The following is a 17,498-nucleotide window of genomic DNA, read 5'->3' as shown; positions in this document are numbered from 1 at the left end:
ATCTTTCACTTCCTTAGTGAGCAGTGACATTTAAACCGTGAATGAGTAAATTCCTCCATTTCCTTTTTTTCAGCCCCCCGTTTCATTTGAAAATTGGCCTATTTGTAACATTATTAGCGGTGGTAGCCCTTGATTATAAAGAAGTCCTATTTGTAACATTATTAGTGGTGGTAGCCATGTTTATAAGATGTCCTATTTGTAGCATTATTAGTGGTGGTAGCCATGTTTATAAAGATGTCCTATTTGTACATTATATGAGGTGGTAGCCATGTTTATAAAGAGGTCCTATTTGTACTATTATTATGGTGGTTGCCATGTTTATAAAGATGTCCTATTTGTACTATTATTAGCGGTGGTAACCATGTTTATAAAGATGTCCTATTTGTAGCATTATTAGCGGTGGTAACCATGTTTGTAAAGATGGCTTTTGTTTTTCGAATACAGGCCACACAGGTGAAGAACACGACAGATGAGTTTGACCAGAGGATCCTTTATGAATTCCTAGCAGAAGCCAAGCGTTGTCTTCCCAAAGGTCTTTCCAGTTGTGTAAGTCTCTAATAATTTACTTGGGCACAGAGAAACCACAGGAGGACTTTGTAGAAACTGAACCCCCCGTATTCAAGAACAGCTCAGCACTGGAGCTTCCCTCACATATGATATGCTTGTTATTTACCCATTTGAAATGCTTGCACCACTTAAAGGGTTAGTCACTAGCTCTGAGGAGATGAGTTTCAGGGCTGTGTGGCGTTTTCATGCTGTTTGAGTACTGAGGTAGTTGGTCTGCCTCATGGCTAATGTATTCCTGTGGTTTCAGGCACAACTTGCTGGACTCTAAGATCAACACGCTGTTGTCCATGTGCCAAGACCCCAACCTCCTGAACCCGGTCCATGGGATCGTCCAGAGCGTAGTTTACCACGAGGAGTCGCCCCCTCAGTACCAGCCCTCATACCTGCAAAGTAAAACCTCTCTCTCACTCTCACTCTCACTCTCACTCTCTCTCTCTCTGTCTGTCTCTATCTCTCTCTCTCTTTCTCTCGCTGACAGACACATGCAGTCTTTCTCACACACACCTCTCTCTCTCTCTCTGGCAAACACACACAGTCTCACACGGATACATACACCCTCACACACACACTCACTCTTTCTCTCTCACTTACCCTCTTTCTCACACACACACACTTCCTCTCTATCTATCTCTGTCAGACACACACATACACACACTCTCTCACTCACCATATCTCTCACACACATTCTCTCTCTCTCTCTCTCTCTCTGTCAGACACACACACACACACACACACACACACACACACACACACACACACACACACACACTCGCACTCGCACTCGCACTCTCTCTCTCTCTCGCTCTCTTTTTCTCGGTCACACACAAACACACAAACACACGTTATCTCTCTTTCAGAGACCTGCTTTAGCTTTGAAAGTATTACAAATAGAAATAAATAAATAACAACAACAACAGTGTTCTGATAAAACACCTTTTTGAAGCTCAAGGTTGCTTTTCAAAATCCATCCAAAAAAACAACCCCATGTGACTCAGTGAAGGTCAGATAACCAAACACAACAGCAACAAAGGAGCCACTCTGATCCATCCAGAGACACACACACTGAAGGCTTTCATTTGATGGAGGAAAAAAAAGATTTGATCATAAAGGCTGTGTGTGTGTGTGTCTGTGTGTGTGTGTGTGTGTGTGTGTGTGTGTCTCTCTTCCCTGTAGGTTTTGGTTTTAATGGACTCTGGAGGTTTGCGGGGCCTTTCTCTAAGGTACTGTCCTTTACTTCACCCCAGTTTCATTCACGCCTCACTTCACAGTGCTTGAACGCTGCCAACATTTAACCAAAGCAAATCATCCATATCTTATTGTGATTCTTCTCTTAGAAATGTCCTTGTTTTCCATGAAAAGGAACGAGTTTTGAATAAGAAATATAGCAGAATTAATAGAAATATGGTCAAATATAGTCCTGTTCTTATGTTTTCGTGGAAAACGAGGGCATAGAACCTTTGAACATTATGGATGTGTAAATGTATATGGGTGGTATTGGTGATGGGTCCTAAAGGCCGCTGTTCCTCCGTCCCTAGCAAACCCAGATCCCAGACTACGCTGAGCTAATCGTGAAGTTCCTGGACGCGCTGATCGACTCCTACCTGCCCGGCATCGAGGAGGAAGCGAGCGAAGAGGCGCTGCGGACGCCCACCTCGCCCTACCCGCCCGCCGTGCAGAGCCAGCTCAGCATCGCCGCCAACCTCAACCTGTCCAACTCCATGACCTCGCTGGCCACCTCGCAGCATGCACCAGGTCAGAGGGCAATCACACACACACACACACACACACTCACTCACTCACTCACTCACTCACTCACTCACTCACTCACTCACACGCACGCGCACACACACACACACGCTCTCTCTCACAAACACGTACACACACACACACACGCACTCACATTCTCTATCTCTTTTAATCACTCTTTTCCTCTTAGCTTCTCTTTGTCACTTCCATCTCTGTACCCCTGTACCACATGTTTGCCTAATGCATGTCCGTTACCTTAGTCCCCACATGCAGGTTTGATGTTATTGACAGATAGTTACTGAGATACCTTTTAACATTCCACCGGGAATATCTGAAAAGTCAGTGCAGGCACACACAGATCAATTTGCACGTAACAGTTTGAATATAGAATGGTAGTTTGCCTACATATACATTATGTGTGTGTATGAACCATACTAGAGTCAGGGTGGGTCTTGGTCCTGTTATTGATCCTAGTCACATGACTTATAGGATTTATCACTTTCTGGACCTAGACTCTCTATCACTCTATCACTCTATCTCTCTATCTCTCTATCTCTCTCTTCTTCAGTAATGGGAGCATGTAGCATGATTACTGTCTCCCCGTTTTCCCGTTTCCACCATCTCTAATCTTCTTGCTTTTTCTCTTCATTCATCTGTTTATTTCTTACGCTCCTCTGTTTGCAGTGAATATTGCTATCCTCTGTTTTTCTGGAAGTGAGGTACTTTATAGATGATCCCTTACCTTCCCCTACATGTAATTAATGCCAGTCTAGCAGTTGTCATGTTAGTGGCTAAATCTGCTTCATTGCTGGTTTCTATACACCTATCATTACTGTGAGTGTTAAAGGGACAGTTCACCCAAAACTGAAATAAACTCCCTTTTGTAAACTTCCTTTGAGTCGCCACTGGAATAGAATTCCCTGAGGTGTGTTAGTAACGCAAGACTGAGAACGAATGAACTTGTCAGGTTTGGGTCCGCTGTCTCTTGGGGTCTACTGATCCTGTGTAGTGTGTGAGTGTGTAGTGTGTGAGCGTGTAGTGTGTGTGTGTGTGAGTAGTGTAGTGTGTGAGTGTGTAGTGTATGAGTGTTTCTTGTGTGCCTCTCCTGGTGCCTAGTCAGTGAGCTCCCTCCTGCCTCTCCTAGTGCTCTGTTAGTGAAGCCCATTCACACTGCAGTGGCTTGCACCTTCTGCCAACTCTATAACTAATACAACTCTAGAGCAATTCTATAACTCTATTATAACTATATACCAGCTCTATAACTCTGTGTCAAATGGATCAGTTTAAAAAGTCAAAGTTTAGAGTGATTTGCTTCTTTCATCTTTATAATTATCTTTATAATTATGAGTCTCTCCAATCCCATTCTTCTCATGTACACGTGCATATCTGACCTAGTTTTGTGTTTTTAGTTTTTCCAGTGTTGAATTGGGTTTGTCATGATTTTTGATCACCAGTTTATTATTATCATTTTAATTTCTGTTTCTCTTTCTGTTTTTGGTTGTTAATCATGTTGCTTTTTGTCACTCCTCTTTTTGGGTTGCCATGGTCACTCACTCCTGTCTCTTTCCCACTGTGTGTGCGAAGCCTCTCTGCCTTGCTCAAAGTCCGCCGTATTCGCCCCGCCCCTCGGCCGGCCAGGTACTTCAGAAACACCCACCTGACCCCCACCTGACCCCCTGTCACACACCTCACTGGAGCCCTCAGTCATGGGACTGACATAAGCATGTCACCGACGGCAACGGCATGTCATGACACTCCTGACTGCACACCTCGTCTGTCTGACATGCTTATGTTCCGCTCATGACGGAGACTTTGTGTAAAGTGTCACTGCCAAACACACACTGTGTGTGTGTGTGGGTGTATGTAGCAACTGAGTCACAGTACAGGCAGAGTAGAGTTCTGTCTCCATAATAAAAGCCTTTTTCACGATTGTGTTTAGCAGATGGTTAGCATGGCAGAATGAGGCCAGCGAATGTAATATCTACCCCAGAATGAGGCCAGTGAGGGTAATATCTACCCCAGAATGAGGCCAGCAAGCGTAATATCTACCCAAGAATGAGGCCAGCGAGTGTAATATCTACCCCTGCTGCTGAGCTCTTGTCATAGTTTGGCAGTTTGTTGGGGTAGTTGCTATAGTGACAGAACAAATCAGACAAAACAAAACAAACAAAAAAGTTCTATATGTACATTTTTAGTTCAAAACTGTTTATTTCTAGGTTTATTTATGAATTTCAGTGTATGCGCCGGTTGTGGTTGACGTGTGTGTGTGTGTGTGTGTGTGACTCTCTGTGTGTGTGTGTGTGTGTCTCCGTGTGTGAGCAGGCATCGACAAGGAGAACGTGGAGCTGTCTCCGACCTCAGGCCACGGCAGCGGTAGCCGGGCGCGGCACGGTTCGGCCAGTCAGGTGCAGAAGCAACGCAGCGCCGGCAGCTTCAAGCGTTCCAGCATCAAGAAGCTGGTGTGACGAGTGCCCGGCCGCCGACGCCCTGCCCGGGCACGTGTGCCCGTCTTAACACCGATCCTCTACGCCACACCACACCACACCAGTGGTCTAGCTAACCTGACCAGCTGCTGTCTGGTTTCGCCTGTGATTGGGCTTTTTTTCAGTCTCCATCTCCTTGGTTAGACGCCACGTCCTTAACGACGCCTGGCGATCAACATTTGTTGGGAGAGCTACCAGGAGCAGATTCTCATGTTGTTTTTCTAAAAGGGTCCAGTGTTCGGTATGTTTTGGGATGACCTGGAAGCGTCTCTTTAAGGGGGTGTGTGTGTGTGTGTGTGTGTGTGTGTGTGTGTGTGTGTGTGTGTGTGTGTGTGTGTGTGTGTGTGTGTGTGTGTGTGTGTGTGTGTGTGTGTGTGTGTGGGTACACACACCCAAGTTATCTGAAGTAATCTGACACTAAATGAGTGCACTGAAACATTGAAACGGCGCAGTTACCATGGAGACGGCGGCCATTGCGTTACCTCTTCTGTTGTTTGCTGTGTTCTGTTTTAGAACGGAAGTATTCTTCAATTTGCACATCAGTGATTTTTTTTTTTTTTTTTTTTTTTTAAATTACACTTCTTCTTTTCTTTAATGGGAACATTTTCTTTCCTGAGAGTTTAAGACGACGGACATGGAACTGTGGACAAGAAGGAGGGGCAGGGTGAGACCCGAGACTTACTGATGGGGAGGAGGGGAGGGCCAGCAGGTACGTGGCCTGGAGGTGTTTCATCTGACTTTGCCGTGAGGTGTCACCCTCGATGTGAAGACCCCGTCATTCCTTCGAAGCACCACCACCACCACCGCCACCACCACCACCGCCCCCCAGAGAACCCAGGTCCACCCACGTGAGATGAGACCCCAAGGTGGACCAACGGGCCTCTTTAGGCTTTTAGGACGTGACCGCCTGTGTCTGACCGTCTTTCATATCACACGAGTTGCGTTGGTGCTGACCACAGGGCCCTTCCTCTCTGGAGGAGGAGGAGGAGGAGGCCGCCGCCGCCCCGACGATGTCACAGTCTGTGGTCCTGACTAAAACTGACTTCAAAACGACTTTGTGCTGACCCTTCGAGTGAATCGATTGAATGCTTCCATTCTGTTGAGCGTGCACGTGTTGGTGCAGGGTTGAGTGTGGCGAGGTGTCTGTGGGCCGCCCCCCGAGGCCTGCCGGAGCTCTCGCTGGGAGTGTGGGAACAGAAGACAGACAGACAGACACATCTCTCACAATGTCAAGCAGAGGAGCTTATTTCCAGGACTCCAAAGGCCTCGCTGTCATTAGGTGAAGTGTGCGAAACAGAACTCACTTGATGGCAGATTCTATCATTGTATCACACACACACACACACACACACACACACACACACGCACATACACGCACACACAGAGGGAGAGAAAGGCACACAGATACACTAAAATGCACACACATGGCATATTCTCTTATTGTATTACACACCACACCACACACACACGCGCACACACACACACACACACATTTTTCATTCATTGTGTGCCTTTTCCAGGGTTTTCAGATGTTGTACAATGAAGAAAAGGAAGCCTTTCCATATGGTATATGACATGGTACTGCTCTGCAACAGTTTGCATAAAGTGTACATACAGCTTCAAATCTGTACAAAGAACCTATGATAGTCTCTTATACAATCAGCAATTACACGCTGCCTGCAGAAAGCTCAGTATTTATACCAAACATTCTAAACACATTGAATACCTCTTGAAAAAAATGGAGTAAAAATTAAACAAAAATCAATACACTACATCATAACGATTTATTATGTATATAGTCATTGCCTTGGGCTGATTGAAGTGGGGGGGGGGGGGGGGGGGGGGCGGGGGCCGTAGACGTATCAACCCAACTGCATTACATAGTCCTTCAGAATTGTTAAGTGCTGACTGCCCTGTTCATAGGACTAAAGGGGGCAAAGTGCAAAGAGGATTGTGATGCGCTCCTATAATGAATCTTTCAGTGAAGAATAGAGGGTGTGAGGTTTGGACCACTCTGAAGGCAGCGAGGGTGTGAGGTTTGGACCACTCTGAAGGCAGCGAGGGTGTGAGGTTTAGACCACTCTGAAGGCAGTGAGGGTGTGAGGTTTGGACCACTGAAGGCAGCGAGGGTGTGAGGTTTAGACCACTCTGAAGGCAGCGAGGGTGTGAGGTTTGGACCACTCTGAAGGCAGCGAGGGTGTGAGGTTTAGACCACTCTGAAGGCAGCGAGGGTGTGATTTGGGACAGAACGCTGTCAGTGTTGACAGCCATGGAGACTGTAGACGGAGGTGCTTCAGCATGTATGCAAGACAGTGCCCTCATTGCTCTGCGTTAGGTCCGTCTTCCTTCAAAAGTCCGCCCGACACACTCGCTCGCTCACACACACACACACACACACACACACACACACACACACACACAAGTGATGAGCGTGAGGTTAGGTTCAGTCCAGCGCTATGAAACAGGAAGCCCGGGAATGCTGCACCAAAGACTAGTCTACACTAGCAAACTAGAAATCAGACGAGTTGAGAACACACACAAAAACACCTCTGAGATGTAGAGCCGTCTTTTTGTTTGTTTGCTTTGGTTTTTGTTCATTTATCTTCGTTGTTATTTACCTGTCCTTATCTTGTAGACTTAGATATGACCCAGACCTCAACGTGTAGGTGTTTGTACCTGTGCCAGAATGGAAGAATGATGATGATGATGATGATGATGGCTTACACTGCTTCAGTTTGCTCTGCTGATCACAGGGCCTCACTCCCCGGTCGCAGCTAACTTTGGGTCCAAGTGGTGTGCGTGTTGCATGGATCAAACCGAGATTTTCACTAGGTTTCGTCAGTGCCGAACGTCACTGCTCATAAATATGTAACGCCTGTGCCAATGACAGGAGCTTTTCTCTCTCTGAGTTGTATTTCTTGTATATTTTCATTGTTGTGCCATGTTGAAATGTAGTATTTAGACAAATGACGGTATTGGAAGAGGATGGTCACAGGAAGGCTGAAGGTGGTATTTGATGAAGCAAAGACAAGTGTGTGTAAGGAAACATTTAATTGTACAAGATAGATGTGAAAATCAAATAGAATGAAGAATGAAGGCACTCTCCTAACAATCAGCAGAGGCTCTTAAACTACCTTCTCATCTCTCTGTAGCATTTTAGCCAGCCTGCCCCTAAACCATCACTGAAAGAGCACTGTGCACTTAGTGTCTTCACGTTTGTTTATTCATTGGCTTACACACGCTTGGGCGTGTGTGTGTGTGTGTGTGTGTGAAGATCAAATTAACCGATCAAAATGAAGTCAAACACAAAACCTGGCTTTTGTTTACACATTCTGTTCTTAATACTTGAATCGGGAGCGTGGATGAAGCTGCTTTTGTGACGAGGGCATGCTAAGGGAAGGGGGAAAAAATGAATAAAAATAAATAAAAGAACAAGCTTTCAGGAATGGCTGAAACAACAGAACCAAACTGGTGAAAGATTAGAGAAGTGATCATGTTCTAACTTCTGAGTCCCTGAAACCAAAGCTTAACATCTGCGACAGAGGGCGGGGGATTCTCACAGACACAATGTCACACGTTGGAAATATGGTCTAGTTGCACTGACTAGTACGAGTTAGAATCACTTTCAGTGAAGAAACCACATAAACAGACATGTTCCTCCTTAAAGCCACAAATAAATAAATAAATATCATGGGTACATTTGAATGTCTTGGTAAGGATCTGCAGCTCAAATGTTAATGTAAAAAAAGGCTGATTTAACTAAGCTAAGGCTGAACTGTGTGCAATGGTTTTCAAGTCGGCTTACTATTTATGTGGTACTAACCATGAAAGAACATGTGTTTAAAATGTGCTAACATGAAGGTTTAACATGAAGTACACATAAAAAAACCACATATAAATATATAGCTTTTGTTGGGTGTCCCAGTCGACACCAAATAGTCTGACAGTATCTCCCTCCATCTCACCATGTCCTTACTAACCAGATAGGCCAGCTAATGGGATCCGCTCCCATGGGGAAAGATCAAAGCCAGCCTTTTAGACAGGTTGTTTGGGGTTTCCATGGCGATCATTGGTCTTTGTTATTGCTAATTTCATAGTCCAGGATGCACACTAACACCATGCAACGGACAGAGTGGTCATCCTCAAGCTTTTAGGCAGAGCCCACCATGCAGTAGAAAAAATTCTCTGTGATGGCCCCTTGTCATACACATACACACAAACACACACACACACACAGACCAAACAAACCCTTCCACAACCCTGTGTCTGTGTTTTGTCTTCAGGTGGTGCCATAATTTGTCATTAGCCAAGCTAGTTGCTAGCAAATCCCAGCCACAAGCAAAGAGCCCGGTTTGAACACCACAGCTCCGAGGTGCCTCAAAAGTGGGCTGTTCAATCCGAGGTGTTTGAGGCCTCTGGATGCTTTTACAGGATGATTATTGACTCGGAAACACCACATGGACAACATCAGTTTGGTTCATTCATCAGCCTTATCTTAACCCTTCCACCTGTACATAAACACTTTAATCAGGGCCATCATTCTGATTGAGCTTTAGGGTTGGCACACCTTTGCAGACTAATAGGGGGAAATGTCTCTTGGATCACTGAAGGAAATACTTACTGGTTTAGGGTTTGTTTCTTCCCCGCTGAGGTAAACGGGGCATCAGTGCCCTCAAGGGAAGTCATAAGTTGCATGTATAGTCACATCTTGCATTGGCTGTGTGTGTGTGTGTGTGTAATGTCTTCGAATGTGGCACATTTGAAAGTTATGCAAAACTTAAGATAGATTGTCTCATTTTTTTTCTTTGTTTTTTATTTTCTTTTTGTTAACAGTGTAAGCTTCACTTCTGTAAATATTTGTGTACAAATCAAATATATTTACTACTCTGTACATACATGTGATGATATATTGTATTATTTTGCTTTTCGTAAAGCAGCTAGTTGTTGTATATGTAAAACATACAAATGGTATTATTGTTATAGTTATTATTATTATAATTATTATTATAGTGTTGTTAATGATCGCAGCCATCACATCACTCCGTTGTGTTATTAGCTAAAGCCGAAGAACAGCCATTTTAATATGAAATACACAGCAGTGAACTCTGAACTCTCTTTGTATGATATGTTGTGTCATCGTCTTATTTTACATTCACAGATGTCACACTAATAAAACAACTTCTGCCCACCTCATGTCTGGCAAATGCCTCATGATATACAGTACAAGGGAAATGTTACGTAGGGTATTTTTTCATTCTTTTATTAGATTACATCGGAATATCCTGTGTTTATCCCAATTAAATGACTGCAGAAGAGACCAATCCACTGTATTCAAATGTATGCGCTGTCCACTACCAAATCATCATGAAAAAATGGTATCTGTCAGTCATGGTGAAATATCATTTCTCTTTACAGTTGTCTCTAGATACAAAATACTATTACATCTCTATAAGATGTGCAGTGTTATACATAACAGTATTATACTGTTACTGTTAGTATTATTACTATTTAATAATAATAGTTATTATAATTTAAATTATCAACCTAAACTTCTTCCCTTGAGTCTTCTTGCATGAAGGTAATCACTGGACAGTATGTGGAATTCAGCACTTTCTAGCCATTAAGTAGCAAGTCAAGGAAGTTATTTGTTATTCAGAGTCCTGCCATCCTCATATATATTTGCCATTAATAAGCAAGTCAGTGAGTGATGCCTTTCACTATTTCTGATTCAGAATCTGTCTTGGCTTCATGTAATGAGCTGAAAAAATAATCATAATAATAATGTCCATAGCATCCTGGACAACAACTTTATTCTGTAAGTTCATCCATGCCTATGAGTAACTTGCTGTGTGTGTTAGCATAACAGAAGAATCCATTTTATACTGACTTTATAATAATATTATGACCTTGCATTACAAAATTAGACCAGTAGGTGGCAACCTCTGGATGAATTAAACTTTTTCCTGTCTACAGTGAAAATATTTGGTACGGCGCTAACATCCAGCAGAGGTCGCAAGCATACAATAAATGTTCATCTAGTTTTAAATCGTTGAAACCGCTGAACCTCACAGACTAGTCGAATATGACCGAATAAGAACATGACATGTGAGTGACTTTCCGTTCTTTAGACTTCAGTCTATTATTTATGATCAGGTCTGTATATTGGTCAATTGAATTAACCACGACCTCCTAGAATTCCGGACAGAGGAAATATGTTTTGCAGTGCAGCTTCTCTGAAACGTCAACCTTTTCATGAAAATCCCCTTGATCTCTTGTTCATGACAGTGTCTCGCCGACATTTGGGGTATGATCTGAAATGGCCTTCCCTTAACCTATCCTACGTTAGGTAGCAACCTCCATAGCTGTTCTGCAGCTCTTTACAAGAAGTCTCGGGAAAAAGGTTAAAATTCCAACTCAACTTTTAGCAAGAAAAGTCGGCGTTTTGTACAGATGGAGAAGAAACCGCCCTTTGGGTACGTGCATATCTGAAGGCAAAGGCGGGTTGAAATAAAGCACAAGGCTATTTCCTCTGACTATACATGGAGGCTGTGTTGTGACGCAACGGGATTAGTATTACATCAGAGAGCGGCATCCGCGATGAGCGACTGTCGCCTGTCGTTTCTAACTTCAGGACCGTGGACAGCTCTAAAAGCCTGCTTGGCGCCTTCGCTGGAGACGGGTCCGACTCTAAGCGGCCGCATAGACTCTGTGTCTTGTTTGTGTGTCGCTCTGCAAGCAAGACGAGTTATAAGGATTGGGTTAAACGGTTGTGAGAGTGTATTTCATATGCTAATCGTTTCTTATATGTTTTCCCCACATTAACGAAATTAAACTGCTGAATGGCTTAGATCGCAGCCCTGAGGCAGATCTCACACCGATATTGCGCGGATCTGTATCCCATAACTCACAGACGGTCAGTTCCAGTGATATCTAGCCTACTATTTTTGTTGGGTGAGAAGAGAGGACATTTGTTATTGGGGACTCTGAGCTTGGACTGCATTTATGCCACTTTAATTCCACAGGAGTTTCAAAATGTATAAAAAACTCCTCTAATCTTAACTCCAGATTATTTGTATTTATTTGTCAATGAGCAAGAGTACATTGTAGCAGCAATAAAATATATGATTGAATGCACCATACATGGACTATACGACATATAGTAATTCCTGTATATTCATTGTTGTGTGCATGTGATGCAGATCAGAAACCTTTTGCAATAGGCTCTAAATGTCCACCCAGATCCTCCTCTTCAAAGCCAAAGGTGTACATGCTTAGGTGGGTCTTTACCCACACATAAAGTGCAAAAGAAGCCTGTAGTTATTATCACGCCTCTTCAAACATCCAAACAAACAAAACGTTTGAGGGTTTTTCTTCAGTACAAAAGCAATCACTGGCCAAAGTGATGGGAAAGGACTGTTTGTTTTGTCCAGGATCACCTGCGGGGTGCGTTGCTGTGCGTGTAAAGTCCCTCTTGATAACGCCCTCTCCCTCAGCCTTGGCTCCCTGTGCCATCAGACTGATTTCCTGTAATGCTATTTCAAGGTAAAATGAGCTGCGCAGCGGCGCTTTGAAGGAGAATGGCACCATAGGGCCACGCCGAGCCTCATCCAGGACCCTCATGGATTAATGAAGTCACACTGAGTCATTTCACATTATCTCCTCAGCTCATAATAACTGCCCCCCCCCCCCCCCCCCCCGCACACACACTGCCCCCACCCTATCACCCCCCCAGGCTGGAGCACTCCCCCAGGACCCTGGGAGGTTGAGCTCAGTTACTGCAGAGGTCATGCACAAAATCAGCTAAATATGAAGAAATGAGGGTTATTATTTCCCCCCAAAGAGCCACTGTGTTTCATTAGCGAGGGGCTGGATATCATTTCAAATGGACTCAGGACCAGCCGTAATAAAAAAGACTTCTCTCCTTCCTAACACACTGGCGTTCTTTTGAGTCCCATATTGACGGATCCACATGGAGACGTGCAAGCACATAGAACTGTGTACACACATGTTTACATTTCAATTGACCGAGGTGAAGTCACACATCACAGCATAGTTCATTTAAACAAAAGAGGAATGCGTCACCTCCAAACTATAGGTGTAGGTCAAATGAAGACTTCACTCTGCATTGCAGAAGGATCCTGTCAAATAAAGCCTCACTAGGTTGTACTTTAGCATAATTAAAGCGAAACTATTAAGAAAAGAGAGGGAAATGGACGCACCACTGGAGTTTAACAGCGCAAGACCACTGGGCTTTGCTAAATATAGAGGAAGTGTCATGGATGCTTCTGACAGCGGACGACTAATGGCGTTAGAGAGTGGTCAGGGTCAGCCAAACATGAAATTATACAACATGGACGCTATGGCTGTCATCCAGGCGTGTGCCATCAATCTATTCTTGTGCATTGGCTCCTGTCGACAGGGGACCGGTGACATCTGCAGATGACAGTGATGTCCCTAGGTTTCCCTTTTAGATTCACTCTCCTGTGTATTTACATACAAACACACTCTCTATCTCACACACACACATGCATGCACTCACATGCAGACACTCTCACTCACTCTTGCCCATGGAAACACTGACACACACACACAGGCACACATTGTCCAACACACAAACACACACACACACACACACACACACACACACACACACACACGCACATTCTCCGAGACACAAACATACACACACACACACTCAAACACTGTTCCCTTTACTTCAAATCCTACATCACTAGTTATTTTACAGTCAGGATCTCTAAGCTTAAGCCTAAAGCTTAAAATCAGTGCAGGTTTTGCGGCAGCGTCTAGGGGACAAATGCCTTGTCACTGGATGTGATAACAGTAGGATCTGGCTAACTCCTGATAGTATCAGTTTGACCTACCAGTGCTTAAAGTGTACACCACATTGTATACGCCACTGAATATGTGCAACACTATCTCAGGGCTTGGACATTTCTCAAAACTGATTGTTTGTGGATAAACAATGCAAGTGTATGTACATTGAAATGCTCATATTTTTTCTTCTCTACATTAAGCTAAGTAGGCTGTGCATCAGAGCAGCGCACACTTCTTGGGAACCCCAATCATACATTTATGTGAGGGCGAATGCTCCTTATTGATCTGTTCGCGGCACCTAACAGATGTAGGGCATTAAAAATGGAATCCGCTTTTAAATACTTCATGCGTTTATTAATCAAACACAGATGCCATTGTGTCTGCGAGGCACATTGGCAAATATGTCCCTGACACCAAATGATAGAAGGCAGTTTCCTCTCGCTTTTTCAGCAGTGGACTTTCTGTTTTACTTATTGGCTCTGTACCCCTCATCCTGAAAGACTGGGTTGGCATTCACGGTTAGATGTGGACTCCGAAAGCTTTGTGTGGTTTATTACTAAGCGTGCATTGATTGCATTTCTATACACTGAGTGATCATATCATAGCGTGCGCTGAAAAAAGGCACCGCAGCTGGGGGCAATGGCAAGAGGCATCTCTCATGGTTGTTTTGAAGACTGGATTGCGTTTTGAAAAGGCTGGCTCTGGACACTGTAAACCGAATCTAAACCAGATTAAAGAAAATGCACGGATAAACCATTAGCACTGATTTTCAAGTGGTGTCATTCCTGCTCATTCTGTTGCGAGCAGAATGATGATATGCTCGTCGTGATGTTTGCTGGAGAGCTCAAGGCTGTAGTTATTCCTCGGCCTGAGGGTGTAAATGTGCAAGTATGTATCACACACACAAACACACACACACACACACACACACACACACACACACACACACACACACACACACACACACAGCTTCTGAATGTTGGATGGTGGGTGTGGACCTACTCACAATGATGACTCAAAAAATGGTAATTCATCTAAAAGAGAGATTGGAAAATAAAAATCTAATCTAACAATAAAACTGAAACGCATGTCATTGCAAATAGATAAATAAAATATTGTATTTGAATACATCCTACAGATTTGCATGGCAGGACATTCCTCATATCACATTTCTTAAATAGCTCACTTTCACCGGAGGAGTAAATATGAGTGTGAAGGAGAGGTGCAAATATGAATACAAGTGCACATAGTCAGGAAGTCTCTTCCCCTCTTTGTGTAATCAGTCAATGCATAAACTGGATTTTGTGTTTTTTCTTGAGTGTTTGCATTCTAAGTGACATAACAAATTCAGATTCAAATATCACAGTCAGGGATATTTAAGTACTCACCCTTTTCGCTCTGAGGCCCTGTTTCCACTGTCGGAACACAATGTTAAATGGGATGTTTTGGACGCTGTGAAATGGCGTTGAAAAGACTCTCAACACCTCTTTTTTTTCAGATGCACGATCAGATTGTGGGAACCACTGACATTTTATTCCTGCGTGCGTCCAGAATGTGTTGGGTTTGCCTTTGAGCGGTTTATCCTTCATATTCCCCCTGAGGGTGGCCTTCAACAAAGGTTGCTGTTCCACCAACACTTTGAAGTTTAAGTTCCTGTTTGTGACGTACTAGTCTTTTCTAACATTTTAAACCTATTCTTATTCTAAAAAAAAATAAAAAAATCTTTAGTGGTTTTTGTAAGTACACACAACCGTTTGCGAGCTACCAGGCTTTTACCTTTAGAAACTTGATGCGACTCTTGACACACTTGACTTTTGTGATATTTGTGTTTGTTCTTGAAGAGCTCCATCTTGTCTGCACAGCACATCTAAACCAGTGTCCCAGACTGACGCAGCATCTGATGCGATCCGTTTGGTGCATCTGTTATAACTGTAAATTACTTAATTTAATGAAATATATAGTATAATTTCCATCATCAGTGTAACCCATTCTGATGATATAAAGATGATTTGGTGCTTTCTTACATGTTTACTTGGACTGTCTAGTGTTTGTCAATCCCACCGATGTCATGATAATTACAGATTAGTGCCAGTTGGACAGAAATTGCTTTCATTCCAAGGTATCCTCCTACAACCTCGTCTCCGCCCCGATAAAATACTGTCTGTTCTGCTTTAATTCAATTCAGTTTCAATTCAATTTTATTCTATTTTTATTTATTTGACTAAAAATTATCAGCTCCTCTGCAGAGCCAAACCAGTTTCTATCTGGTGGCATCTACCATCTTTGTCATTGTGTTTAGCTTTTCAGGGGGGTATCCAAGTATGTAAACCTGGGTAAGTTGACTCAGCGGAAGCGGTTAACCTCCTAACAGAAGAGCCCTATGAGCATCATTCTCCTAGCAAAACAAAGCCACAGGACTCTTCTTCGTGAACTTAGTCAGGTTTGCCCCCCCCCCCCCCCCCCCCCCCAGGTCAGAGGTTTCTAAGACCCAATCTGATTTCCATCCCCTCTGTCTGCTGTTTGCACTCCCCTTCAGCCAGGCCTGTTAGTGGTTGCAAACCTGAGTGGGTCTGACGCCTGTATGACTGAAATGAACACTTGCCCTTGCCTTTGTCCCTTGACCTTGCAGACTTGAGAGGGAAGGATGTGATTAGCAATGACCTTCTTTGCCATCAGGTACTTCATGACCGGAGCCTCTTCACGGAAGCAGTCAGTGGTATCACGTCAACATAGAACAAAACACACATTTTTAATGAAAAAAATGTTAACCTCTTACATTACATACTTACGGCAGATTACCTTCTATAGCTATACCATCAAGTGCTTTGTAACACTGTAATTACCAGCAGTGTGTCACAGTACATTGAATCTGAACCTAAATCAACAACCAACTCAGAACATATTAGATTTGAACCAGACAGCGAATATGACAGTTCATTTTGCTCTCTTTTCGCTGTCTTGCTTTTTATAAGTGCTAACACGTCAAAATGGCCGATCTGACATCTGGACTCACTTCTAGTATGTTTCCTTCTTACAGTAAAATGTTTATCGGAGGCCTCAGCTGGCAAACATCACCAGGTGAGTCTGGCGTGTTTTGTTCCGCTTTGTTTTTAGTTGTTTGTTGTCTTAACCCTAAACTTAACCTGAACATTCCTGTACCTGGATAAACAATATCAATATATTGTTTCTCCAGCCTCTCGGTGTGTTACACTGTAATTACCAGCTTGGCTACACTGGTGTGGCAGAAAATATAGAAAAAGCAAAGAATCCAAATGTCAATGTGTCCAAAATACTAGTTCTCTGCTATACACTCTGGGGCTAAATGAGTAAAGCTTTTTTTTTCAAAAAGGAGCAATAACCGTTTTTTTTTATTTTTTTTTAAAGGAGCAATAACCGGTTGCAGAATTTTTTTTTACTGTTTTATTGATGTGCTTTTATCCATCATTGTGCCAGTAGATGTTTTGAGAGCAGTACACAATCTGTAACAGTGCTCAGACCTGCAGGAGGTGAACAGGTGCCCCTCCAACAGTCTAAGTCTTACATGAGGAAAAAGAGGCTCTGGAAACATATAATCTATGAATGTTTATCAGTGTCCCAAGTAATGAGTCCTGCCTAGTCAGAGAGGTAGCCCTATGTGTTGAAGGGGGTTTTGCTATATCAAGAAGGGTTTTGTTTTAATCTGGTGTTGTGGTATTTTAGAAAGTGTAGTAGTAATCTACGCTAATAAATAAACACATTTTTATCTCTTTAAAAAAATATATCAAAAATTGCCCTTCATTCAAGTATTTACAGTAGTACTGGTCGACCAGTAGAGGGCGTGGTTTCAGGTTTAATGGGCGGATTCTTCGCCGTGACGTCAATTGGATT

At 43.3% G+C, this 17,498-nt stretch overlaps 1 protein-coding gene and 1 long non-coding RNA gene across 2 annotated transcripts in view; both read left to right on the top strand.

The window, feature by feature from the left end:
* Window positions 1-6,199, top strand: part of LOC122129257 (neurofibromin-like) — a 66,217-nt gene extending 60,018 nt beyond the window's left edge. Inside the window, 6 exon segments of the mRNA XM_042704244.1 lie at window positions 445-513; window positions 515-546; window positions 815-957; window positions 1,741-1,787; window positions 2,103-2,319; window positions 4,636-6,199. Coding sequence (XP_042560178.1) covers window positions 445-513; window positions 515-546; window positions 815-957; window positions 1,741-1,787; window positions 2,103-2,319; window positions 4,636-4,778 — 651 coding nt within the window. The 3' untranslated portion in view covers window positions 4,779-6,199.
* A 441-nt stretch (window positions 6,200-6,640) lies between these two features.
* On the top strand, window positions 6,641-8,231 carry LOC116221499. The gene is made up of 2 exons (XR_006151753.1): window positions 6,641-6,798; window positions 6,833-8,231. It is a non-coding gene; the product is annotated as an uncharacterized LOC116221499 (long non-coding RNA).
* The last annotated feature ends 9,267 nt before the right edge of the window (window positions 8,232-17,498 follow it).

Source organism: Clupea harengus, unplaced genomic scaffold (assembly GCF_900700415.2).
Source record: "Clupea harengus unplaced genomic scaffold, Ch_v2.0.2, whole genome shotgun sequence".
NCBI lineage: Eukaryota > Metazoa > Chordata > Actinopteri > Clupeiformes > Clupeidae > Clupea > Clupea harengus.
Note: the sequence above shows the minus strand (reverse complement) of the source record. Positions and strands in the feature narration are given on the sequence as shown.